The sequence below is a fragment of the Loxodonta africana genome, chromosome Y (genome assembly GCF_030014295.1).
Source record: "Loxodonta africana isolate mLoxAfr1 chromosome Y, mLoxAfr1.hap2, whole genome shotgun sequence".
Classification (NCBI taxonomy): Eukaryota; Metazoa; Chordata; class Mammalia; order Proboscidea; family Elephantidae; genus Loxodonta; species Loxodonta africana.
In genome coordinates this window covers 18,056,029-18,082,452 of record NC_087370.1, presented here as the reverse complement: position 1 = coordinate 18,082,452, position 26,424 = coordinate 18,056,029, and the positions used below count along the sequence as shown (strand labels likewise).

The following is a 26,424-nucleotide window of genomic DNA, read 5'->3' as shown; positions in this document are numbered from 1 at the left end:
AAAAGAATACAACCCTGACACACACCTTTCCTGACTTTAAACCAATCAGTATCCCCTTGTTCTGTATGAACAACCACCTCTCGATCTATGTAAAGATTCCTCATCAGCACAATTAAGTGCTCTGGAATTCCCATTCTTCACAATGTTATCCATAATTTGTTATGATCCACACAGTCGAATGCCTTTGCATAGTCCATAAAACACAGGTAGACATCCTTCTGGTGTTCTCTGCTTTCAGCCCTTGTTCCATGTCCTCTCCTGAAACTGGCCTGAATTTCTGCAGTTCCCTGTCGATATACTGCTGCAGCTGCTTTTGAATGATCTTCAGCAAAATTTTGCTTGCATGTGATATTAATGATATTGTTCGATAATTTCCACATTCGGTCAGATCACCTTTATTGGGAATAAGCATAAATACGGATCTCTTCCAGTCAGTTGGCCAGGAGGCTGTCTTCCATATTTCTTGGCACAGACGAGTGAGCACCTCCAGCGCTGCATCTGTTTGTTGAAACATCTCAATTGATATTCCATCAATTCCTGGAGCCTTGTTTGTCGCCAATGCCTTCAGAGCAGCTTGGACTTCTTCCTTCAGTACCATCTGTTCCTGATCATATGCCACCTCTTGAAATGGTTGAATATCGACTAATTCTTTTTGGTATAATGACTCCGTGTATTCCTTCCATCTTCTTTTGATGCTTCCTGCATCGTTTAATATTTTCCCCATGGAATCCTTCACTACTGCAACTCGGGGCTTGAATTTTTTCTTCAGTTCTTTCAGCTTGAGAAACACCGACCGTGTTCTTCCCTTTTGGTTTTCCATCTCCAGCTCTTTGCACGTGTCATTATAATACTTTGTCTTCTCGAGACGCCCTTTGAAATCTTCTGTTCAGTTCTCTTACTTCATCAATTCTTTCTTTTGCTTTAGCTGCTCGACGTTCGAGAGCAAGTTTCAGAGTCTCCTCTGACATCCATCTTGGTCTTTTCTTTCTTTCCTGTCTTTTCAATGACCTCTTGCTTTCTTCATGGATGATGTCCTTGATGTCATTCCACAACTCGTCTGGTCTTCGGTCACTAGTGTTCAATGCGTCAAATCTGTTCTTCAGATGGTCTCTAAATTCAGGTGGGATATACTCAAGGTCATATATTGGCTCTCGTGGACTTGCTCTGATTTTCTTCAGTTTCAGCTTCAACTTGCATATGAGCAATTGACGGTCTGTTCCACAGTCGGCCCCTGGCCTTGTTCTGACTGATGATATTGAGCTTTTCCATTGTCTCCTTCCACAGATACGGTCAATTTGATTTCTGTGTTCTCCATCTGGCAAGGTCCATGTGTATAGTCACCGTTTATGTTGGTGAAAGAAAGTATTTGCAATGAAGAAGTCACTGGTCTTGCAAAATTCTATCATTCGATCTCTGGCATTGTTTCCATCACCAAGGCTAGATTTTCCAACTACTGATCCTCCTCCTTTGTTTCCAACTTTCACGTTAAAATCACCAGTAATTATCAATGCATCTTGATTGCATGTTCAATCAATTTCAGACTGCAGCAGCTGATAAAAACTTTCTATTTCTTCATCTTTGGCCCTAGTTGTTGGTGCATATATTTGAATAATAGTTGTATAACTGGTCTTCCTTGTAGGCGTATGGATATTATCCTATCACTGACAGCATTGTACTTCAGGACAGATCTTGAAATGTTCTTTTTGACGATGAATGCAACACCATTCCTCTTCAAGTTGTCATTCCCAGCACAGTAGACTATATAATATGATTGTCTGATTCAAAATGGCCAGTACCAGTCCACTTCAGTTCACTAATGCCTAGGATATCGATGTTTATGCGTTCCATCTCCTTTTTACTATTTCCAGTTTTCCTAGATTCATACTTTGTACATTCCAGGTTCCGATTATTAATGGAAGTTTGCAGCTGTTTCTTCTCATTTGGAGTCGTGTCACATCAGCAAATGAAGGTCCCGAAAGCTTTACTCCATCCACATCGTTAAGGTCGGCTCTACTTAGAGGAGGCAGCTCTTCCCCAGTCATCTTTTTTTTGAGGGCCTTCCAACCCAGGGGGGCTCATCTTCCAGCACTATATCAGACAATGTTCCGCTGCTATTCATAAGGTTTTCACTGGCTAATGCTTTTCAGAAGTAGACTGCCGGGTCCTTCTTCCTAGTCTGTCTTAGTCTGGAAGCTCAGCTGAAACCTGTCCTCCATGGGTGACCCTGCTGGTATCTGAATACTGGTGGCATAGCTTCCAGCCTCACAGCAACACGCAAGCCCCCACAGTACGACAAACTGATGGACACGTGAGGGAATATATATATATGTATATGGAAACCCTGTGGCATAGTAGTTAAGTGCTATGGCGGCTAACCAAAAGGTTGGCAGTTCGAATCCACTAGGTGCTCCTTGGAAACCTTACGGGGCAGTGCTACTCTGTCCTATAGGGTCGCTATGAGTCAGAATCGACTCGACAGCAAGGGGTTTGGTTATATATATACATATGCAGATTACAGTGACTTGTTAGCACACCATGTATGTGTATTAGAACGACTTGTTAGCAAACAAAGGTGTATATAAAATTTCTTTGCTGACAAGCCCCCCTATTATTTCCTCCACATACTCGAAACACTAACCAAAACAGTTTAGCAGTACCCTGTGGGACTCTTGCCACCTCACAATGGTAATGCATTGATCGTTATTCTACCACAAAGTTTTCTAAGCCTCAGTTAATTGAATGTATTTTAATATGATCCAGACTTGAGTTACTGTGCACAGTCTTTTATCAATACTAAATTGTCAGTGAATTATGCAGTAAAAGAATACGAATTTTCTTTGAAAATCAACATACCCATACGTTACCCGTGAAAGAGTCAGGTCCTGAATAGCATCTTGCTGATGGCATTTTGGTTAAACCCCTAATCGATCAAATATTAGTGACAGCAGGTAGTCCTTGACTAAGTAGAGGGATGTCTTATTGAAAAAGTATGAGTAACGTGAAAAATCACTGATCCATTGCATATTTTTCCTGTGGCTTCTAGAAGTACCCACCCAAGGAGGGGAAAGGAAATTCATTCTCTACGCTCTCACCCTCCTTGTGCCTTATAGAAGAGGCTAAGACACCCACACCTTCCCCAGCCCAGGCCCAGACGCAACCAAAGCCCAAATCCAACCAAAACCCTAATGTAGTTTTGTCTTAGGTAAGACAATAGCCAAGAGAGCCACTCTAGCCATAAGCTTCACCCTAAGCCTCCATTTGTTTGTGGAAGAAGGTGGTCAAGACATTGACACCAGCCCCAGATACAACCCCCGAGCCAACACTATTTCTAACCTTCCTTGCCTTAGGTGAGATGGCGACCAAGGCAGGTACCCTAAGACTAACCTTCACTCTAGCCCCCTTTGGCTAATAAAAAATGGTGGCCAAGACAGCTCCCCAGACCCTACTCTTGCCCCTCCAAATCTGCTCTCACCTGGAACCTTCTCTCCCAGTCAGGGAACATTTCCCAGCCTTCTTTTACCTAGGAGAGCTTATGTGACCAGTTCTTACCAGTGGGACAAAACCAGAAAAGTCTGCTGCCACTTGTGGGTCTAGGCTTTTGAGAATGGAGGTGGCATTTTCTCCTTTACTAGCTGGATGTGGGTGATGCCACAGCCCGAAGGGATGGCCAAGCCATGAGAAGAAAGAAATCAGATGCTGCGTGACCACGTGGAGGAGAACAGCAGGGATGCCTGCCTTGAACTGTTCCATGAACAAAAAGTAAGCTTGCATGGCTTTGAACTCTCAGATATTTTGGGGTCTGTTTGCTCCAACAGTCCTATCTACCCTAGCTGATGCAAAGACCAGTGTCTAAATGTGGTTCCAATCAAGGCCTGTCGTGGCTTCCTTATGGTGCACATGGGGGATGAACAGGAGGGCACTTTCTGTTTATGACTCAAGACCAAATCCATTAGTGGTATAAAAAAACCAATGCGGTCGCACTGGGGACACAGACCCAGAAGAAGAAGATAGACATCGAGACCAGCATGCTGCCTGCCTGGTGCTCCATGCTGATGACTGACTGTGCCTCATTACTGCCTGGTAACACCTGGGTAACACTGGTAACCTCTGGATAACACTTGGTAACACCTGGCTAACACCTGGTAACACCTGGGTAACACCAAATGGCATGCTGCCTGCTGTCACTCACTGATAACTGAATATGGCTTTCTATCACCTGGTAACACCTGGTAATGCCTGCTGGTGTGCTGCCAGCTGCTCCTTACTGATGATTACCTTTGGCTCTCTACCACCTGGTTACACCTGGGTGCCATGGTAGGAGCCAGTGTTGGTGCACAGTTAGGGCTATTAACCAGAGATTTTCACACAATGTTATGGGCATGTTAAGGGGTGGAGGGAGAAAGAAAAAGATAAAAACTCGCAGTTATCAAAGTCCCTAAGGAGGGAAAAAAAAGAAAGAAACGTCTGTACCCACTTTCCAAAAAGTGGATTAAACCCAAGTTCATTCAATAGACCCTATTACTTCTTATGCTAATAAAAATTGGAAATGTCATTGGGACACAAAACATGATAACTTCAACAAGAAGAAATTCCAGTCATCCCGTTGGGATAACTAGTATATGGGTATAAATTGATCTCTAGTGCCTCTACTGGTTCTTTTGCCCAGACAATGTTGAGTTACAAATCTGTATAAGAGCTAGAAATTTTATCTACCATGAGAAGGATGTTTGCAGCATCAAACAATATTGTCATCTTATAGCTACAATCATCTATCTGATATTTACTTCTAAGTTCAAGGCACATCAAAGCATTAATACTTAAGTACAAGGGAAATATTTTATCTCTTATTCTTAGATTCATTAACAAAAGAAGAAAACTAGCAACATTAACTACAAGAAGTATGGTTCCAAGGTCTGACGTAGAATTCTTGATACCAACACTGCCAGTATTAGGAGAAATGCAACCAGAATGTTCCTTAGAAGCAAGGATGGCTTTCTTTGAATATGTCATCAGGAAAGACTGACTTCTAGAGAGGGACATCATGTTTGGCAAAGTAGAGGGCCAATGAAGGTGAGGGAAACCCTCCATGAGATGGATTGACGTAATAACCACAACGCGGACTCAGACATACCAACGATCATGAAGATGGTGCAGGTCAGGCAACATTTCATTCTGTTATGCATGAGGTCGCCATGAATTAGAGCCAACCCAGTGGCTACTAATGACGAACAATATTTAGCCATGTATGAAATTTAAAACTAGTATAAATGCCATGGAATAAAATTGCATCTCTACTTAACAACTTCACAAATAAAACTTAGAAGAAAGGCTGTAGTTCAAATACCGAATTACTACAAACTTCCAGTTGGTTAATTTAAATTAAATTATATATACGACACATACATATATATATGCATATATATATTTAAATCAACTCTACATATATGTGGTGTGTGTGTGTGTATATATATGTATTAACATTACTCATTGCCATCAAGTCCATTCCGACTCATAGTGACCCTATAGTGGAGCTACCCTACAGAGGTTCCAAGGTGGATTCAAGCTGCTGACCTTTTGGTTAGCAGCCGTAGCTCTTAACCACTACACCACCAGGGTTTCCATATATATGTGTACATATATATAAATATATGTAAACCAACCCACAGCCGTCAAGTCGATTCTGACTGATAGTGGCCCTGTAGGACAGAGTAGAGCTGCCCCATAGGGTTTCCAAGGCTGTGCTCTTTACAGAAGGAGACTGCCACATCTTTCTCCCTAGATACACACACACACACACACACACACACACAATACATATACACACAAACATATATATTTAAATCAATTCTACACACATATATATAAATTAAACTCTGCACGTACGTGTATACACCAGCACACACACACACACACACACACACACACACACACACATTTAAAGCATCATCAATTCTCAAGGCTTTTCTCTCTCACTCCATTTCACAGTTCATTTTTCTGTTGGCTGCTATACGTGTTTTACTTTATTGGCTTTTAAAGTTCTAAATTTAGATCCAAACCTAAGTTAGCAATCAGAGAAAGATGCTAACAGACCCGTAGGAATTACATGGAGTTTACCATCTTTCTTCTTTCAACTAAGAGTATACGTTATTATGTTCATTGAAAGGAAACGCTTAGTTACCAGAACCAGTGGCCCCTGCCACATGTGTGGACTGAGAGCTTTTATTAAATCTGGCAAGTGTTTACTGTTTGCTAACTTGGAAACCACAGTGACTTTAGTCTGGACCGTGGTATAATCAGATCAACTCAGCTCAAAATTCTTCACATATGAAAACGGGATGACTCAAAAATCAGATAAAGTGTTGGCTTGCTACTGACAAGTTGTTATAATTAGTTATGTGCCAACTGCCACACCCTGGAACTGGACAGGAAGGCACAGAGAAGGCCTAGTCACGGCGATACTTGCTCACTAAGCTAACATGGCAGAATTTAAACGTAAGGAACAAAACAGTGGCCTTGGCAGACCTTAACCATTTGTTGCCAATGAGCACAAACGAAGAATGATCGAAAGTAGCTCAATAATTCTGATATTCCTGTTGATGTGAGAGTCCTTTTGTATGGATATTCTACATTTTTTTTCTTTGGTGAAGATTCAAAAACAATTTTTGTCATTACTTTGTTGTTAGGTGCTGTTGAATCGATTTTCAAGTCATTGTGACCCCATATGACAGAGCAGAACAGGCCCATAGGGTTTTCTAGGCTGTAACCTTTACAGAAACAGATCTCCAGGCCTTTCTTCTGAAGAGCCGCTAAGTAGGTTTGAACCGTCAACCTTCTGGTTAGCAGTCAGGCCCTCAACTGTTGCGCCACCAGGGCTCCTTTCATTACTTTGAGGATCATGGAAACAAATGTGTGCACTCTGGGTTTCCAGGCCAGTATGTGACCTTAAAATAATGCAAATAACGTTGTGAATATTAAATAGGATAATGTACACAAAGAACTAAGCACTACTATACAAAGTTGGCCAGCAATAGATACTCAATAGGAAACCCCAGTGGCATAATGGTTAAAACCTATAGCTGCCAGCCAAAGGGTCAGCAGTTCGAATCTACCAGGCGCTCCTGGGAAGCTCTATGCGGCAGTTCTACTCTATCCTATAGGGTTGCTATGAACTGGAAATGACTCAACAACAATGGGTTTTGGTTTGGTTTAGGTGCTCAATAAAGATTAAGCTGGTGTATTTTTCCCCTTGCTGCTACAAGTTTACTATTTAACATGTCAAAATTCCTCCATTATTCTGACAGAAGTTTTGTAATACTCGAAGACAAAATACTGACTCTGCTTCTTGTATCATGTGACTGTCCACTATAATTCTACTTGCTATTGCCAGGTTAAGCACTGTAATGATCCTATAGGGAATTGTGCCCTGTTCAAACTCATAATAAAAAAACAGTCTAACATTTGTACTTAAATAAGGATCAGGAAAGTTGTAAACTGCTGTGATAAAATATGGACTTGGTACACCAATCTTACAGAGAGATGCTGTTTATTGTTTTATTATTTATATTTATCAAAGGGAAATTTGGATGGCCACTATCGATTATCTTGGGCTCAGCTGAAAAAATATTAATGGTCTGATACAAATTGGAGAACACATGGTACATGTACCACTGGGTCTCTCTCCATGTTATTAATCATATTAAACACTTCTCGTTAATTAATCCTAAGGAGAATTTGCAGTTGAATGGAACAAGGGGAAAAATGCATACAGGACAGAAGAAATAATGTGTGGATATTAACAACCTAGATAGGAAGAAAATGTGTGAATCAGTCACCTAATGTCCACTAAAAATCCTGCAAATAAGAGGTCATTTACGTATCGGAAAAGTAAGCTCAAATCATTGAGCATGTAGTATTTCTTCTGATAATGCAAATTAATCATTCTTAGACTTCTCGAGGGGGTGTGGAAATATTAGGAAAGCAGTGAATTATTCAAATGAGTATGAATGTGTGTGATGGCCATGAACCCCCATGGTAAATGACAGACAAGCACGACAACACAAATACATCTCAGCTCTCAAAGCTGAAAGTTAAAATGTGCTTTTGAATGCCTTAGCTGGGCACTGTGCTAAGCTCAACACAAAAACATGAATAAAATTTATTTGCCTGAGGCAAGTGGCTACACATGACATACTAGCAATAAAAAAATATCAATTCTTAGAACACTTAAAAATAAGACAGTATTACTTTCATTTTGTTTGGTATAAAATGCAAGTATTGTACAGCAAAATAACTTGAGTGCCAATAATGGAATGGTGGAGATCACATGCTAGAATATTACAAGACCAACAACTTATTCATGGCAAATATCTTTTGTCAACAACATAAATGTCGACTATACACGTGAACCTCACCTGAGGGAACATACAGCAATGAAATCAACTATATCTGTGGAAAGAGATGATGGCGAAGCTCAATATCATCAGTCAGAACAAGGCCAGGGGCTGACTGTGGAACAGAGCATTAACTTCTCATATGCAAGTTCAGGTTGATGTTGAAGAAAATTAGAACACGTTCAAGAGAGCCAAAGTACAACCTTGAGTATATCCCATCTGGATTTAGAGACCATCTCAAGAATAGATTTGACGCATTGAACACTAATGACCAAACCAGGCCAGTTATGGAATGACATCAAGGACATCATATGTAAAGAAAGCAAAACATCATTAAAAAGACAGGAAAGAAAGAAAAGACCAAAACAGATGTCAGAAGAGACTCTGAAACTTGGTCTTCAATATAGAGCAGCTAAAAAAAAAAAAAAAAATTTTTTTTTTTAAAGTAAATGGAAGAAATGATGAAGGAAAACAGCTGAAAAGGAGATTTCAAAGGGCAGCTCGAGAAGACAAAGTATTGTAATGAAATGTGCAAATACCTGGAGTTAGAAAACCAAAAGGGAAGAACATGCCTGGCATTTCTGAAGCTAAAAGAACTGAAGAAAAAATTCAAGCCTCGAGTTGCAGTATTGAAAAATTGTATAGGAAAAATATTAAATGATGCAGGAAGCATCAAAAGAAGATGGAAGGAATACAGAGTCATTACACCAAAAAGAACTGGTCGACGTTCAACCATTTCAGGAGGTAGCAGATGATCAAGAGACCAACGGTACTGAAGGACGGAGGTTCAGGCTGCACTGAAGGCATTGGTGAAAAACAAGGCTCCGGGGACTGATGGAACACCAGCTGAGATGTTTCAACAAATGGACGCAGCGCTAGAAGTACTCACTTGTCTCGGGAAAAGCTGGACATTGGGGACACCTTCAACCTCCGCCACATAGGAACCAGCTTTGTGCTGACCCTCATAAAAGAAATTATTCGTTTACTATCCAACTCTACAAACTCTTTTCACACACCCACATTACAAGGAGAAATATATTTCTAAAAATAAATATACTTTTACCTTCTTAGGGATCTTCTTTTAAACCCAAATCATACCTGTTTTGGACTTTCTGGATCATCACAAAGCGAAATTAAAATTAATGTAAATAAGATATTATTTCCACACTATAAAAGTGTAAGGAAGATCCCATAGGTTAGGATAGTGATTCTGTCTCCAAGGGACATCTGACAATTTCTGAAGACATTTTTGGTTGTCACAACTGAATGAATGAACACATCTGTCTTGGAAGAAATACAGCCAGAATGCTCCTTAGAAGCGAGGATGACAAGACTACGTCTCACAGACTTTGGACGTGTTATCAGGAGGGACCAGTCCCTGGAGAAGGACATCATGCTTGGTAAAGCAGAGGGTCAGCGCAAGAGAGGAAAATGGATTGACAGTGTGGCAGCCACGTTGTGAGGCTGGCGCCGGACCAGGTAGTGTTTTGTTCTGCTGTACACAGGGTTGCTAGGAGTCGGAACCAACTCAATGGCACCTAACAACAACAACAACGCAGTTTTGATTGGGTCCCTGAAGAAGCCAATATATATTGATAAAACAGCTGGATAACATGGCAGCTCCCTTGAGGGAGGGCAGAAAGTGTATCTTCCCCAGCATCTAACAAAGGGCTGGTTACAAAAGTGGCATTTGAGAGTTACTCTTCTGTTTGGTTGATAACTAATTCATGTCTTAGCCACGGGGGTCGGTACCAGAACAACTGAGTTCACAGCCTGGATTATCTGCCGGGAGCTGTAGGTATTGCTTAGGCTTCTTCATGTCCACAATTACAACATGTTTCCAGGATGTCACTGACGGCAACCATCAGGCCAGAGTGCCTCCGGCAACAACAGAACACCGTCATGCAGAAGTTGACGGAGCACCGATACTCCAGCCAGTCACAAAATGCCGAGCAGCAACTTGCTGAGCAATTAAAACTGAGATAAGATGGAACCTTACTCACTTTAGTTACTGGGAAACACCTTCCTCCCACTTCCGTAAAACAGCATTATACGCTTTCCTAAACTAACGCTATAGCCAAAAAGCAGAAAAGGTTGTCGAGGCAATTCCACCTCATAGCCACCCCATGTGTGTCACAGCAGAACTGTGCTCTACAGGGTCTTCAATGGCTGATGTAAAAAAAAAAAACTTTTTTATTTTGATGAAAGTCTACACAACCGAAGACACACCGTTTCAACAATTTCTACAAGTACAACTCAGTAACACTGGTTACATTCTTCCAGTTGTGCAACTGTTCTCACTGCTCTTTCCCAAATTATTCCACCCACATGATCTTAAACTCACTGTCTCCCAAGCTTTCCGCCCCCCTTCAACGGCAGACTTTCCCAGAGCAGATCACCAGGCCTTTCTTCTGAGGCACCTCTGGGCAGACTCAAGCTGCCAACCAGGCCTGTCTTCTGAGGTACCTCTGGGCAGACTCAAGCTGCCAACGTTTCAGTTAGCAGCCAGGCCCTTAACCGTCTGAGCCACAGGCACTCCACTTAACACTCTGACCCCTTGGAATTGCCCATGGGATGTCCACCGGCAGGGCACCTGGGGAGGAGTCAGAAGATGGGGCTCTAGACCCAACCTCCCCACCTTGGGGGCTGGCCCTGGGCTAGGCCATCTGACTCCGCAGCCCTTTGTGGTTTCCCCACACAGCTTCTGAGGACCTACTATGCACCGTGCTTATCTCCAGGGTTACTAGGAAGGTCAGTGAAATCATGAACGCGAGGACGGCTGACGCATCATACAAAGTGAAGAAGCACTATCACTACCCCTCATCCATGGCTCGTATCCTTAGGATCGAGTCCGCTTGCCTTCCACGGGAAAGTCCAGACAGCAGGGTCACACCAGCACCAGCTGCAGTAGGGGAAGACCAAGCTCTATGTCTGTCTGGGTCACCCCGGGAGAGTCCCCGCCCAGCTCTAGTTCAGTTCCAAGGAGCCCCACCTCACAGCTCCATTTCATCCCGGTGCCGTCGATCACCTCTTCTGGCTTTGTCCCAAGACCATCAACAGAGCCTCCTGAACTGCCACAGTGGACTTTCCAACTGCGGTTTCTCCATTGGTCCTCATGGAGTTTCAGGTTCTCTGTATTTCTGGAGGCTACCGTGCCTGGGGGCCAGTGGTGGCTCAGGCATAGAATGCTTTCCTTTCGTGCTGGAGACCTGGGTTCAGTTCCCAGCCAGTGCGTCTCATGCACAACCACCACCCATCTGTCAGCGGAGGCTGGGTGTTGCCAGAATACTGAACAGGTTTCAGCAGAGCTTCCACACTAAGATGGACTTGGCAGGAAGGCCTGGTGATCAGCTTCCGAAAATCAGCCAGTAAAAACCCTAGGGATCACAGCAATCTAACGTGCAACCCATCGTGGGCTGACACAAGGCCCGGCAGCATTTCACCCTGTCACGCATGGGTCACCATGAGTTAACTAGGCGGCAGCTAACAACAAGCAGGTCTGGAAGCAGGCTGTAAGGGACTTTCAGACTCTCCTTACTTCTAGAAGCCACCAAGCCTGGAACAGGGCAGTCCTCCTGGTCCCCTTGTCTCCCTGGCTCCATCCTAGCAGACCGCAGGCTGGGGCACAGCCTGGGCCCTGGTTTTCGCTCAAGGAGACAGCCGGTCCAGCAAGGCAGCTCTCCCCAGCTTTGGCGCTAGTGGTGACTTTAGACAGAGGTCTTCCAGGACGACATGGTCTGTGTGTTATCTCCCTGACAGCACAGGTGGTCTGAGATGCCTGCCACACAACTCCACATGCGGAAACAGGGTACGAGGAGCCCCAGGGTTAGCCATGAGATGAAGTGTCTGAGCAACCCTGCTTCCAGCAGTAGGGGATGCTCCTCCACAACGGCATGAAAGGTTCAGCATCACGCAGAGGACTACACACAGAACAGCCCCAGTGTGGGGAGCAGGGGGGAAGAGCCCTGGTGGTACAGTGGTTAAAGCGATCGTCTGCTAACCGAAAGGTCGGTGGTTCGAACCCACCCAGCCACTCTGTAGGAGAAAAGACCTGGTGATCTGCTCCCATAAAGACTATAGCCTAGGAAGCCCTATGGGGCAGTTCTACTCTGTCCTATAGGGTCTCTATGAGTCAGAATTGACTTGACACCAGTAGGTTTTATATACATACGTAGTTGTTGTGGAGCCCTGGAAGTGCAGTAGCTAAGAGCTACGGCTGCTCACCAAAAGGTTAGCAGTTTGAATCTACCAGCCGCTCCCTAGAAACCCTATGGGGCAGCTCTACTCTGTCTTACAGGGCTGCTACGAGTCAGAATCAACTTGGAACCTAATCAAAACAAGAGGGTGGGGGGGGGTGGCAAGAGTTTGTACTTCTAAAAACGTCTAGTCTGTCATGTGTGAGTCATAAATTTTATTTGTGTGTGTGTCTGATTAATGGAAAATGGAAGCACTGAGTGGCTAGGTCTTAAGAACAGTTTTTTTTCTTCTTTGTGTGAATTTAGTTAATCGTTCTCATTCTCCTCCTCCTCCTCCTCCCTTTCTTCTTTTTCTCCTCCTCTCTTTCTTCTCCCTCTCTCTCTCCCTTCCCTCTCCTTCTTTTCTCCCTCCCTCTCTTTCTCTCTCTTCCCCACACCCTTCTCTCTGCCTCTGTTTCTCCTGCAGTGAAGTGAAATCCCCAGGCTGCACAAGAACAAGGGTGCCCTTCCCTGCCAATGGTCCCCCTCGGGCACTGCCAGGTTGTGGTCAACACTGAGAACCGCCGGACCTGCCCCGTGGTTTCTTACCTCACAGAAGCTTTGGCACTGATGCCTCCTCTGGTCCCAGGACTCCTTGCAGGGCTCCAGACACTGGGAGAGATGGAAAACAAGAGAAAATCACCCAGGGAGAAGGCACAAAACCAAGAGAAACTCTACCTGTGGGCATTGCCTTCAGTGCCCATCTTTCCTAATCGGCTTAGAAAACCAAACATCTCAGTTGATTATTCTAGCTGCGTATAATGTGAACTAAGCAAGGGTGTCACTACAGAGCCAGTACAACTATATATAGCACAGACATAGACAAAGACATATAGACATAGACTAGACATAGACTAGACATATAGACATAGACATACAGACATAGACTAGACATAGACCTAGACCTAGACATAGACTAGACATATAGACACAGACATATAGACACAGACATATAGACTTAGACATAGACTAGACATAGACTAGACAAAGACATAGACTAGACATAGACATATAGACACAGACATATAGACTTAGACATAGACTAGACAAAGACATAGACTAGACCTAGACCTAGACATAGACTACACACAGACACAGACACAGACTAGACATAGACATATAGACACAGACATATAGACACAGACATATAGGCTAGACATATAGACACAGACATATAGACACAGACATATAGACTTAGACATAGACATAGACTAGACAAAGACATAGACTAGACCTAGACCTAGACATAGACTACACACAGACACAGACACAGACTAGACATAGACAGACTAGACATAGACATATAGACATAGACATATAGACATAGACATATAGACATAGAGTAGACATAGATACATTTTTTTCTTTTTACACAACTGAAAGAAAGATTGCCTAGTTTGGAGGCAGCTTACAGGAGAGGCAACAACATTCACTGTAGACTCAGAATAATTGGGATAAAAAATACTTTTATTCAGTAAGAAGTACTTTTTAAAAAAGATTTTCTTTCAGGGGAATCATTTTTCTCAAACCTTTAATGTTCAGTATTAATTTCCTTTTTTAAATTGGCAGCATAGTGTTATTTCTTTGTTATACCCTTCTACAGGTGATCGAGTGGAACTGCACCGTGCTAAATACGTGGATATGCAAGTGTGTGGCAGGGGTGTGTGCGTGTTTGTGTGTGTATGCGTGTACATACACGTGTGTGTGCTATGCGTGTGTATGGAATTGCATCATGCTAAATACATGAATAGACAAAGGTATGTATGTGTGTATATAAAACACATATATAGATATGTTACGTATTTAGTTCAGTTGATCCAGCCACATAGAATTCACCCACTGTAATGACCACTGATCACGTAACTAAAAGCCCCTCTGCTAAAATATACTGAACAAACCTCAACATTAGATTCTTCCACACCCATGTTTCAAAATAGAGAATGAAGTGTACTTAGACAGATTATGCAGTCTCTACGTGGCACAGACGGTTAAGCGCTCGACTACTAGCTGAAAGGCTGGCTGTTCGAACCCCCCAGAGGTGCCTCGGAAGACAGGCCTGGTGATCTGCTTCCAAAAAGTCACAGCCTTGAAAACCCTATGGAGCAGTGTTACTCTGCACAGGTGGGGCTGCCATGAGTCAGAACTGACCCCACGGCAACTGACAACGATGATAACGCCGTGGTATATGCGTATTATACACGTACATACATACAAAAAGCCCCAGCCCGCTGCCACTGAGTCAGTTCTGACCCTCTCTCACACACACACACACACACACACACACACACACACAGACACACACATATATATACACAGTTATAAATTAAATAGCCAGGCCCCAGTGTTGAAAACGATTGTAGAAATTGCTTGTAATAATAAAAACAGCACTGTTGAATAAACAAATTATACATATGTATATAACATAATTATTACTATATAGTGTAAATATAGGGTCGCTATGAGTCAGAATCAACTCGACGGCAACGTTTTTTTTTGTAGTGTAGATATAGTAATAAGTTATATATACACACACACATAATATGCTTAGATGAACTTTGATGTATGTATAGATAGATATAGATACAGATACAGGTATATCCAAGATAACGGCCAGGACTCCTTGTTGAAACTAAAATGTTACATTCAAATCCATGGAGATTTGATTATTCGAATTATATTTTTAATGCAAATATAAAAGTTAAGTCCTATGTAGCCCAATGTCAGTTTTCTAAATATTGGCATACCGTTGGCTCTCGTAAGCTCCTGATGACTCTCTCTAAAAAGCAGATGACTCTCTCTGTGCGATTTTTATTCCTCTAACTTGACGGCACTGGGTTTGGTTTTTTGTTTTTGATGGTAAGTAAATTTTCCTGTTAGGATCAGACTTATCATTTAAATTTTCAAACACTTATAATGTGAAATTCAGGATGGATGACATACCTACGCTGCCTTGTCATTCTGTTTTCTAGTAACCCCACCCCCCGCATTATAAAATTAAACTACAGTGTAAAGATACACGGGAAGACCGTACGGTGAAATTTGATTTTCAAATAACCATTGCCAGTTTTCAATCAGAAATGCATACGAAAACCAGCGGTGCTCCTGCACCAAGTGTCAGGCATTTCTGACCGTGCGACTCTGGATGTGATCTCTGGCCATGAGCGTCCGCATCCCCGGGAGTTTTAGAAACACACGCCCCTCCACATACCTACAAAGTCGCGGCCCAGGGATCTCCCCGGATGCCTTTGGCAGGAAACTCTGGGTGCTCGCTACACTTTCAGAAGAAATGCTACGGCATTTGATAAAAACCAAAGGTCCGTAAAGTCCAACTGTTCATTAATGTTGCATGTAAACAACTCATTCTTAATTATTTTAAATACAAGAATCTTGAGTACTTCAGTGATACCTTCCCAAGCTGTAACATGAGCTTGGCCCAAGCTTATGAGTTCTTCCCTCCCTCAAGCATGACCCAAACAAATGTATGATTTATCTCCACTAAAATATTTCTAAAAGAATACCATTTTCTAATAGCAGTGAAGCAGTGTTTGATAACTTGTTTATCTTACATCTTTCGCTAATCCTTAAGGAGTTATCAGGTTTGTTTCCTAAAGGGAGGTCAATATCTCATCCTTGTTTTTATTATTCTTGTAACACTTTGGTCCTGAGTTTCAAGACTCCTTGTTTTTTTTTTGTTATTGTTGTTGTTGTTTGTTTTTTAAGACATTGGTTCTTAGCCAAAAGAGATTAGTAGTCATTTAATAAGTCTGCTTGAACTAATTTCTTCTCAAGGTCATTTGCAATAAATAAATAGCACGCCTTCAAAATATCGTGAAGTTTTATTTAGCTTGAGATTAAACTGTGTTTTATGACAGCCGCACCCATCCACAAGATTGGCTACTCCGAAGTCAAGTGTTGGTCATTTCGCTCAAGAAATACCCAGCAACCCTTTATTCCTTATGAAACTGTAAAGTGCTGTTATGGACTGAACTGTGTCCCCCACAATATGTGTCAATCTGGCTAGGCCATGATTCCCAGTATTGTGTGATTGTCCGCCATTTTGTCATCTGATGTGATTATCCTACGTGTTGTAAATCCTAATCTCTGCCTGTGGTTAATGAGGCAGGATTAGGTCATGTTAAAGAGGATTAGGGTGGGATGGAACACCCTTACTCAGGTCACAACCCTGATCTGATGCATGGGGAGTTTCCCTGGGGTGTGGCCTGCATCACCTTTTATTTTACAAGAGATAAAGGAGAAGGGAGCAGAGATGGGGAACTTCATGCCACCAAGAAAGCAGCACCAGAAGTACAGCATGTCCTTTGGACCTGGGGTCCCTGCGCTAAGAAGTTCCTAGATCCAGGGCAAGAATGATGAAAACAACCTTCCTCCAGAGCCAACAAAGTCTTCCCCTAGAGCTGGCACCCTGAGTTCGGACTTCTTGCCTCCTAGACTGTGAGAGAATAAACTTCTCTTTGTTAAAGCCATCCACCTGTGGTATTTCTGTTATAGCAGCACTAGATGACTAAGACAAGTGTATGTGACTAACAGCATGTCATTATAATTATGCAATTCTTGTTTTCTACCACTGGTAAAAACATAAGCCATGAAAATATGTGTATATAATTGCATTTTCATAACTATAGACTTATACGTGCATAAAAAGCCTTGATCCTTTGAGATCTCCACAATCACACATAATCTATTCCTTGAAAGCTTGTGGAACAGGCAAATAATTTATATGAAACAAATATCATTTAGAAAAACTTGGGCATGTTTGTGACACTCTAATGGAAGCAATACATACCACACTTGTCTTCTCGTTAATCCAGAATCACTTCCATCGGGATATACAATTCACTTAAAGCTCTATTTTAATTGCACGCTCGCCTCATTTCCAATAACCCCGATCCGCAACGTCTACAGACACACCTCAACACGTTACTAATGACAGCAAACATTTTCTTTTAATAATCCTCTATGAAACTACCTGACAAGAATTGCCTGGCTGCAGACATAAGAATAAATCTTTGCAGGATAAATTTGCCAAACTCTATTTTGGGGAATCTTTATGATTCTCTTAGTCAGTTAAAATGATTCCATCTCTCTCATGCTTGATAAAAGAAGAAAACACTTTCTATTTCTTCAAATAATAAAAACAATACGCCAAAAAAGGACAGTCCCAGGTCTGTCTTCCAGGAAAGAAGAAAAAGTGAGAGACATAATAATACTACAGGCAAATAATGGCTTTGAAACTTACCACCTATCACGGCATAATATACTAAGTATGTACTGAAAGCAGAGACTATGGCAAAGATGTTTACCTGTGTTTTATTGACTATGCTCAGGCCTTCAACTGTGTGGGTCATAACAGATTATGGATAACATTGCGAAGAATGGGAATTCCAGAACAGTTCATTGTGCTCATGCAGAAACTGTACACAGACCAAGAGGCAATCGTTCCAATAGAAGAAGAGGATACTGCATGGTTTAAAATCAGGAGAGGTGTGCATCAGTGTTGTATTCTTTCACCATACTTAAAAAGAAAAAAAAAATCTGTATGCTGAGCAAATAATCCGAGAAGCTGGACTATATGAAGAAGAACAGGGCATCAGGATTGGAGGAAGACGCATTAACAACCTGTGTTATGCAGATTACACAACCTTGCTTGCTGAAGGTGAAGAGGACTTGATGCACTTACTGATGAAGGTCAAAGATTACCTACCGCCTTCAGTATGGATTACACCTCAACATAAAGAAAACTAAAATCTTAACAACTGGACCGATAAACAACATCATGATAAATGGAGAAAAGGTTGAAGTTATCAAGGATTTCATTTTACTTGGATCCACAATCAACAGCCATGGAAGCAGCAGACAAGAAATCAAAAGATGCATTGCGTTGGGTAAATCTGCTGCAAAGGACCTCTTTAAAGTGTTGAAGAGCAAAGATGTCACCTTGAAGACTGAGGTGTGCCAGACCCAAGCCGTGGTATTTTCAATCACATCATACACATATGAAAGCTGGACAAATGAATAAGGGGATATTGTGTGGTTTAAAATCAGGAAAGGTGTGTGTCAGGGCTGTATTCTTTCACCATACCTATTCAATCTGTATGCTGAACATAATAATCCAAGAAACTGGACTATATGTAGAAGAACGTGTGGCATCAGAATTAGCGGAAGACTCGTTAACAACCTGTGATAAGCAATGAGACAACCTTGCTTGCAGAAAGCGAAGAGGACTTGAAGTACTTACTGATGAAGATCAAAACTACAGCTTTCAGTATGGATTACACCTCAACATAAAGAAAATGAAAATCCTCACAACTGGACCAATAAGCAACATCATGATAAATGGAGCAAAGACTGAGGTTGTCAAGGACTTCATTCTACTCGGATCCACAGTTAATGCCCATGGCAGCATCAGTCAAGAAATCAAACAACGTACTGCACTGGGAAAATCTGTAAAAGACCCCTTTAAAATGCTCAAAAGCAAAGATGTCACTTTGAAGACTAAGGTGTTCCTGACCCAAGCCATGGTATTTTCAATCATCTCATATGCATGAGAAAGTTGGACAATGCATAAGGAAGACCAAAGAAGAGATGATGCATTTGAATTACAGTGTTGGTGAAGTATATTTAATATACCATGGACTGCCAGAAGAACAAACAGAATGCTCCTTAGAAGTGGGGATGGCGAAACTTTGTGTCCTGTACTTCGGACATGTTATCAGGAGGAACCAGTCCCTGGAGAAGGACATCATGCTTGGTGAAGCAGAGGGTCAGCAAAAAAAAAAGGGAGATCTTCAACGAGATGGACTGATACAGTGGCTACAACAATGGGCTCAAACATACCAACGATTGTGAGAATGAGGCAGGACAGGGCAGTATTCCCTTCTTTTGTACACAGGACCACTATGAGTTGCAACCAACTCAACGGCCCCTAACTACAACAGTTATTTATTTATTTATTTATTTTTGCTCTAAGTCGGTGGCTATCAATTTGGTGTGATTTTGCACACCCCAAGAGACTTTTGGCAATATCTGGAGACAATTTTGTTTGTAAGACATTAAGAGGAGGAAGAGAGACTGGCATCTAGTGAGCAGAGGCCAGGGATGCTGCTAGGCACCCTTCAATGCACAGGGCAGATTCCCCCGCACCCCCGGCCCCCATGATATAGAATTGCGTGGCCCCAAATGTCAAACGTGTTGACGCAGTAAAACCCTGGACTGAGCACACTAGAAAAGCAGTGAATTAGTCATAGCGCTAAAGGCAATCCTGAGAAACAGCTCTCCCAGGGTAGAGGGGTAAACGCTACTGTGGGCTGTGACCTCCAATCTTGTATCAATTCCATGTATTTCAGTCACAATCATCCTTCTAAAATACGGCTTTGAGAATGTGAGGTCCCTGATAAAACTAGCCAACAACCATCAAATTGAGGGCAGAGTATGTGACAGACTACAAACTACCCCTCTTTAGTAGGGAATCAGGTAGTGAATACGAGGCACATGAGACTGAGAACGCAGATGTGAGAGCGGACTCTAAAGAACACTTGTGCCTCCGGAACGGAGAGGAACCGAGGAACAGAAAGCCTTGGTTTGCGGCTGGACTATGCCATGTACCTGCTCTCAGCTGTGACCAAATCAAATTGATTACTTAGCCTCGGTTCAGTAATTGAAATACAAGAAGGTAATCTTCCATATTCACTTAAGATATTACCGGATATGTGAAGGGTGCTGGAAACTTTACAGATTATGGAAAACTTTTATAAATATTTATGAAATAAAGCCTCATACCAACAGACCTATGAAGATAAGTAAAACTGTGTACTATAAATCTAGATTGTAAATGTTATGTGCTAACAGTTTAAAAACCACAAACATCAAACTCATTGCCGTCGAGTCGATTCCAACTCACAGTGACCCTATAGGACAGAGTAGAACTGCACCATAGGGTTTCCAAGGAGTGGCTGGTGGATTCAAACTGCCAGCCTTTTGGTTAGCAGCCGAGCTCTTAACTACTGTGCCAACAGGGCTCCACTAACAGTTTAGGGAGGGGAAACCCATGGTGTAGAGAAGATGAAACAAAGCTAGTGAGAATTTGAGCTTACGCTTTGGCATACTGGAATGCTGGTTCCATTAGAAAGCACTGAACTATTTATGTCTCATGACTGCAGGGGTGTAATATATGCAAAAGGGATTTGTAAACTGAAAAGTACTTTGCAAATCTATGGGATTACTAAATTACTATGATCCAGGAGAGGACCCTATTTCAGGATGCCCTAAACCCATTCCATTGAGTTGATTCCAACTCAGAGCAACCCTATAAACCAAAAAACCAAGCCCATTGCCATCGAGTCAATTCCAACTCATAGCAACCCTATAGGACAGAGTAGAACTGCCCGACAGAATTTCCAAGGAGCGTCTCGTGAATTCGAACTGCCAACCTTTTGGTTAGCAGCCGTAGCACTTAACCACTACGCCCCCAGAGTTTCCAGAGACCCTACAGGTGCTACCAATTCCAAGGAACTCATGCAGTCACAACATAGGACTATTTCATACCCCAGAAAGAGGCCTCCAACCTCTATGAGCTAATGTACCGATAATGAAAGAAGTTGTTGCTTCTGTTTTGTCAAACTACCCTCCAGCAAGCTTAGCATGAAATTCCATACCTTATATTTAACCAAACACTTTCATAAAAGTGAAACAAGGGAAATGACATAGCTAAGATAGCAGTCATAGGAAGCTCTAAACCAAAAAAGGTTCATACCAAATTTAAGTTTTCATACAAGCCCAACAATCAAGGAAATACAACCCATAAATTTTTGTGTGTCATTGGGTCAATGCTGACTCATAGTGACTCTACAGGACAGAGAACTGCCCCCACAGGGTTTCCTAGGCTGTAATCTTCATGGGAGCAAATCACCAGGTCTTTCCCTCCCCGGAGCAGCTGGTGAGTCTGAACGGCCAGTCTTTCAGTTAGCAGCCAGATGCTCCTTCAGCCCATAATTATGTTATAAACACAGCGAATTCTCACCAACGCAACGCATCCAGCTCTCCGTACACTGCGACCTGTCCAAATCGACATCTGTGAAGCCAACAATGTCAGTTAACACTTCCTATGTCGCCACGGGTCGCTTTGACTTATGTGCAATGTACTCTTCTAGCCACAGAGGATGGGCGATATGTGGTAAAGTTACACTCTGGCCCGATGCGGTATTTAATCTCTTACAGGACAAAGCAGGCAGACAAGTCAGCCTAAAGCTATAAACAATGAACTAAGTGATAGGAGAATAGCGTGCCGTAAGCAACAAGCAAACGGAAAGTAACACTGTCATTCCAACTGGGATAACTGGAGAGGACTCCATCAAGTCGGGGACCAGGAATGAGCTTAGAAGGATAAGCAGGACTTGAGTACGTAGATTTGGGGGCTGCACAATACCGTGTTGAGAGAGGGTGATGTGTAACTGATTAAAGGGGACAAAAGGCTGCAGAAAGCAAGGCTAGAATTACAGTCCCTTGGACGTCAATAAGGAACCGCTGACACTCTTCATGGGTGTTGCTTCCTCCAGTCTATGTTTAGGATGACTTGGGTGTTGAGATGGAAGATGGCTTAGAAAGAAGTAAGAAACTGCAGGGAGTGAAAACAAAGCAGAAGTCTTTGTAAAAACCAGTCGCTGTTGAGTCAATTCCAGCTCACGGTGAACCCATGTGTGTCAGAGTACAGCTGTGCTCTACAGGGCTTTCAATAGCCGTGATTTTTCAGAAGCAGATCACCAGGCCTTTCTTTTGAGGTACGTCTGAGTGGACTCAAACCTGCAGGTGAGCGTGTCAACCATTTGCACCACTCAGGGGCTCCTAAGTCATTATAAAAAAAACCAAAGCAAACCTGTTGCCGTTGAGTGGATTCCAACTTATAGCACCCCTATAGGACAGAGTAGAACTGCCCCATAGGGTTCCCAAGGAGTGCCTGGTGGATTCAAACTGCCAACCTTTTGGTTGGCAGCCTGAGCTCTTAACCACTATGCTACCAGGGTCCCAAATCTTCTCTCCACCATCTCTAGTGTCAATATGTCATTTGGGTGGCAGAGGACACTGAGTGGCAAGAAAAGGAAAATAAACCTAAGAAAGAAAATGTGTAAAGGCAAGCTAATAGACACTGTTCCTGGTTAGCTTTGAAAGACGAGAACAAGAGTAAGATGTGGATGGGAAAAGATACCAGCGTTTCCAGCCCAGATCTGAAAGGAAGCGATGTTGTCACCCAGATGGAGGACACCAGAGAAGCAGACATAGGGAAAGATGTGGAATACAGTGTTTAACAAGACGAGCTTGAGGTGTCCACGGATACACAGGAAGTGGTGCCCCACACGCTACTGGAACTGATGATATAGCATTCAGGAGAAAAAACTAAAGCTAATGAAGAACATTTAAAAGCTTTTTTTTCTCTCTCTCTCTCTACACCATTCATTCATTCCTTTCACAAAAATCTGCTGACTTCTGTTTCGGTACCGTCATGCTAAGTCATAGATCAGCTGAATCTATAAAACACACAGAGACCTGCCTTTAACACACTACAGTCTATAAGGGTAAAAAAGGCCCGTTTGTTTATAAGCAAAAGTCCAAGACATATGTCAATGAGGAGGTACAGAAACAGTAAGATTGGGGTGTTGGGAATTTTGGGAGCTGGGATACATGAAAGCTTCCAGAAAGGTAACACTGAAGGATGTCATTGTCCAGCAATTTTTTGTTTGTTTGTTATGCTTTTTTCCTTTTTTGTGTTTCTACTTTAAAATGAGAAGACTAGAACTTGTTGGTATGTAGAAAGGAAAGACCTGGTGGGCAGGGTCTGACTGAAGATGCAAGAGAAAGAGGAAAGAGTTGATCAAGGTCCCAAAGATGTTGTAGGGGGTAGAACATAGAAACACAGAACTTCAGAGAGGCAAGGAATCTTCAAGGTCATCTAATCCAACCCTACACCTTCCAGACTTGGGAATTAAGACGTCATTACGTCATTATTAGAGGCAACGCTGGCTGGTAGGGTGTAGGTCCATGGTTCCATCTGTGGTTGGAAACAGGCCGTGAGATTCCCACGTTCAGCTCAGAGAATACAAAGTTTGGTATGTGGGTAAAGACTGGGGAGAGATGACAATGACTATGAGTATCGCAAACATAAACTGTCTGATTGCAGTTCTCCAATGTGGGGAGAAACTGCTCATTAGGTGTGTGTGCCCTTCCAGGTACAATTCTTTGGGCCAAGCTTGAGTGGCCTTGAGTGAACAGAAAACTCAGGTGACCTCACAAATGAGGGACACACAAACTTTGGATTCTAGTTAGGTCTGAAGGTAAGACACAGAGCACTGGGCACTGGCGTTAGACAGGACTGGAGAAGAATCCGTGAACTAAAGCCTGTTGCCATCAAGTTGATCCCTGAAGTACCCCTCATTAGATGGTCTGAACTCCACTCAATTCTGCTCCAGCCTCTCTGCACCACAGGTTTCTGATACTTAAAAGACTGGAACAATATTTGCCCAAGAGGACTCTTTGGAAATCAACTTCACGAAGACAACCTTTGTACAGTATCTGCATGTAGCAGAGGCTCGGTGAAGCTGGTTCTCTCCCATTTCTGTAGCTGTTGCTGGCTGCCGTAGAGTTGATTCTAACTCATGGCGACCCCATGTGTGCAGAGTAGAACTGGCCCATAGGCTTTTCAAGGCTGGGACCTTTCGGAACCAGATCGCCAGGCCTGACTTCCAAGACAGCTCTGGGTGGGTTCGAATCTACAACCTTTTGGTTAATAGTCGAGCACTTAACCATTTGCACCACCCAGGGACTCCTCCCATCCATTTCTAGAGGAACAGTAAAAAAAAAAAAAAGCAACCTGTTGCTGTTGAATCAATTCTGACTCATGGCGACCCCATGTGTTACAGAGGAGAACTGCTCCACAGGGTCTTCTTGGCTGCAATCTTTATGGAAGCAGATCACCAGGCCTCTCTTTCATGGAGCCACTGACTGGGTTCAAGCTGTCAACCCTTAGATTAGTTGAGTGCAAAACTTTTGTACCACCCAGGGACAATAAGCAGAATTAAATTTGGTTTTCTCATAGAGTTCCCCAATATTCACCCTTTTTTCTCTTCCAATTGTAGAAGAAGGTAAACTTTCTTTTAAATCTAGTCTCCAGGCATGTTCCAACAATTGTTTTAAAAATGCCAATTTCTTGCCAAAATTCCAACTACTATGGTTGGGGGTTGGTGGGGTGGGTGGCAATATCTTTGTGTGTGGCCAGAAGACAGAATCAGAAGGAAAAATTCAAGGCTAGGTCACTGTTCATTTTGTAGGATACGTGTTATGCTTTCCCAAAAATATTTTCTGTTGGGTAATAAAAAATAGACCCGATAAATGATTTATATTCCATTTTGCCTGGATTGTTGCCTGAAGGTAAGGAATAAGCTTTGGAGCCTATAAAAATAAAAATCAACCTTTTCATTTTGGGCAGGTATATATCCATAGTCTGTAATAACATTATTAACACAAGCTTCCAAAGAACATTCTGGTTTCTGAATTAATAGCAAGTTTCTCTGGGAAGCAGCAAATCTGTTTTTTAGATGCAAGTGGGTATTTCTGTCCAGTACATTTCCTGAAATACACGCACCCTACCGCCTCGAGAAGTATCCATGGACTCCCTCCAGCTCTAAATTGGTATAGAAATTGTTACAATCCCGTGTGTCGAAAAGTGCACTGTGTCTTGCCAAAATAACAAAATCTTTTGGCCGGCAGCCCACAAAAGCACTGTTGAACAATTGTGGCAGGCCCAAACCACAGAGGATTAGCGTGCCAGCACAGCAAAAAGATGCAACAACGCCCAAGACGTTTCATATCACAAATCGACTGTCTCTGCAACAGTCAGGATGATTGCTCTCCAACCGTGATGGTTATCAAGAAACCTGGGCCCATTTACCACCACAATTTTTCACAGCAAAGGCACCTCCCACATCAAGAAGTTTCTAGCTTCAGTGGAAGGGCGTTTAGAAACAATAACAAAAAAATACACATGGAGGAAAGAAAGGAGTCAAGGGCCCTACTACCATGGAACCAGAGGGACTTAACAGGAAAGCGGCACAGCCTAGAATCTTGTAGAGTCCGGAAAGCTGGATCTAATAGGCCCTGTAAGCAGATGGCTTCATCACAACCTCAGGAACCCTAGGGCACAGGATCTCTGCTTCCTGGAGGTTCCAGGCTAACAGTGATCCCCCTCCTCTTGCCCCACTGTCTTGGTTTCTACTGCAAAACGCACAGGAAACAAATTTGTCTAGCACTCTGGGCCAATCGGCCTCTTAAAGGATCCCTCCTCCTGTGTACTAGATAAGCCCTTCCCACAACATCAAAGGAAACCCTGGTGGCGTAGTGGTTAAGAGCTACTGCTGCTAACCAAAAGATCGGCAGTTCGAATCCACTGGGTGCTCTTTGGAAACTCTATGGGGCAGTTCTACTCTGTCCTATAGGGTTGCTATGAGTCAGAATCAACTCAACGGCAGCAGGTTTGGTTTTTAGTTTTACAGTATCGAAAAGGAGCCCTGGTGGTGCAGTGGTTAAGTGCTCAGCTGCTAAACGAAAGGTCTGTGGTTCAAATCCACCCGCCACTCTTTTGGAGAAAGATGTGGCAGCCTGCTTCCGTAAAGGTTTACAGCCTTGGAAACCCTACGGGCAGTTCTACTCTGTCCTCCACTCCACGGCAGTGGATTACTATATCAAAACAAAATATTGTTCACAGCAAAAATAGGAAAATAGCGTCTGCAGCTGTA

General features: G+C 42.7%; 1 protein-coding gene across 1 annotated transcript in view; it reads right to left on the bottom strand.

Moving 5' to 3' along the window:
* Positions 1-26,424, bottom strand: part of LOC100661859 (anosmin-1) — a 156,276-nt gene that overhangs the window by 75,720 nt on the left and 54,132 nt on the right. Inside the window, exon 3 of the mRNA XM_010600200.3 lies at positions 13,175-13,237. Coding sequence (XP_010598502.2) covers positions 13,175-13,237 — 63 coding nt within the window. The remainder of the gene's footprint in view (positions 1-13,174; positions 13,238-26,424) is intronic.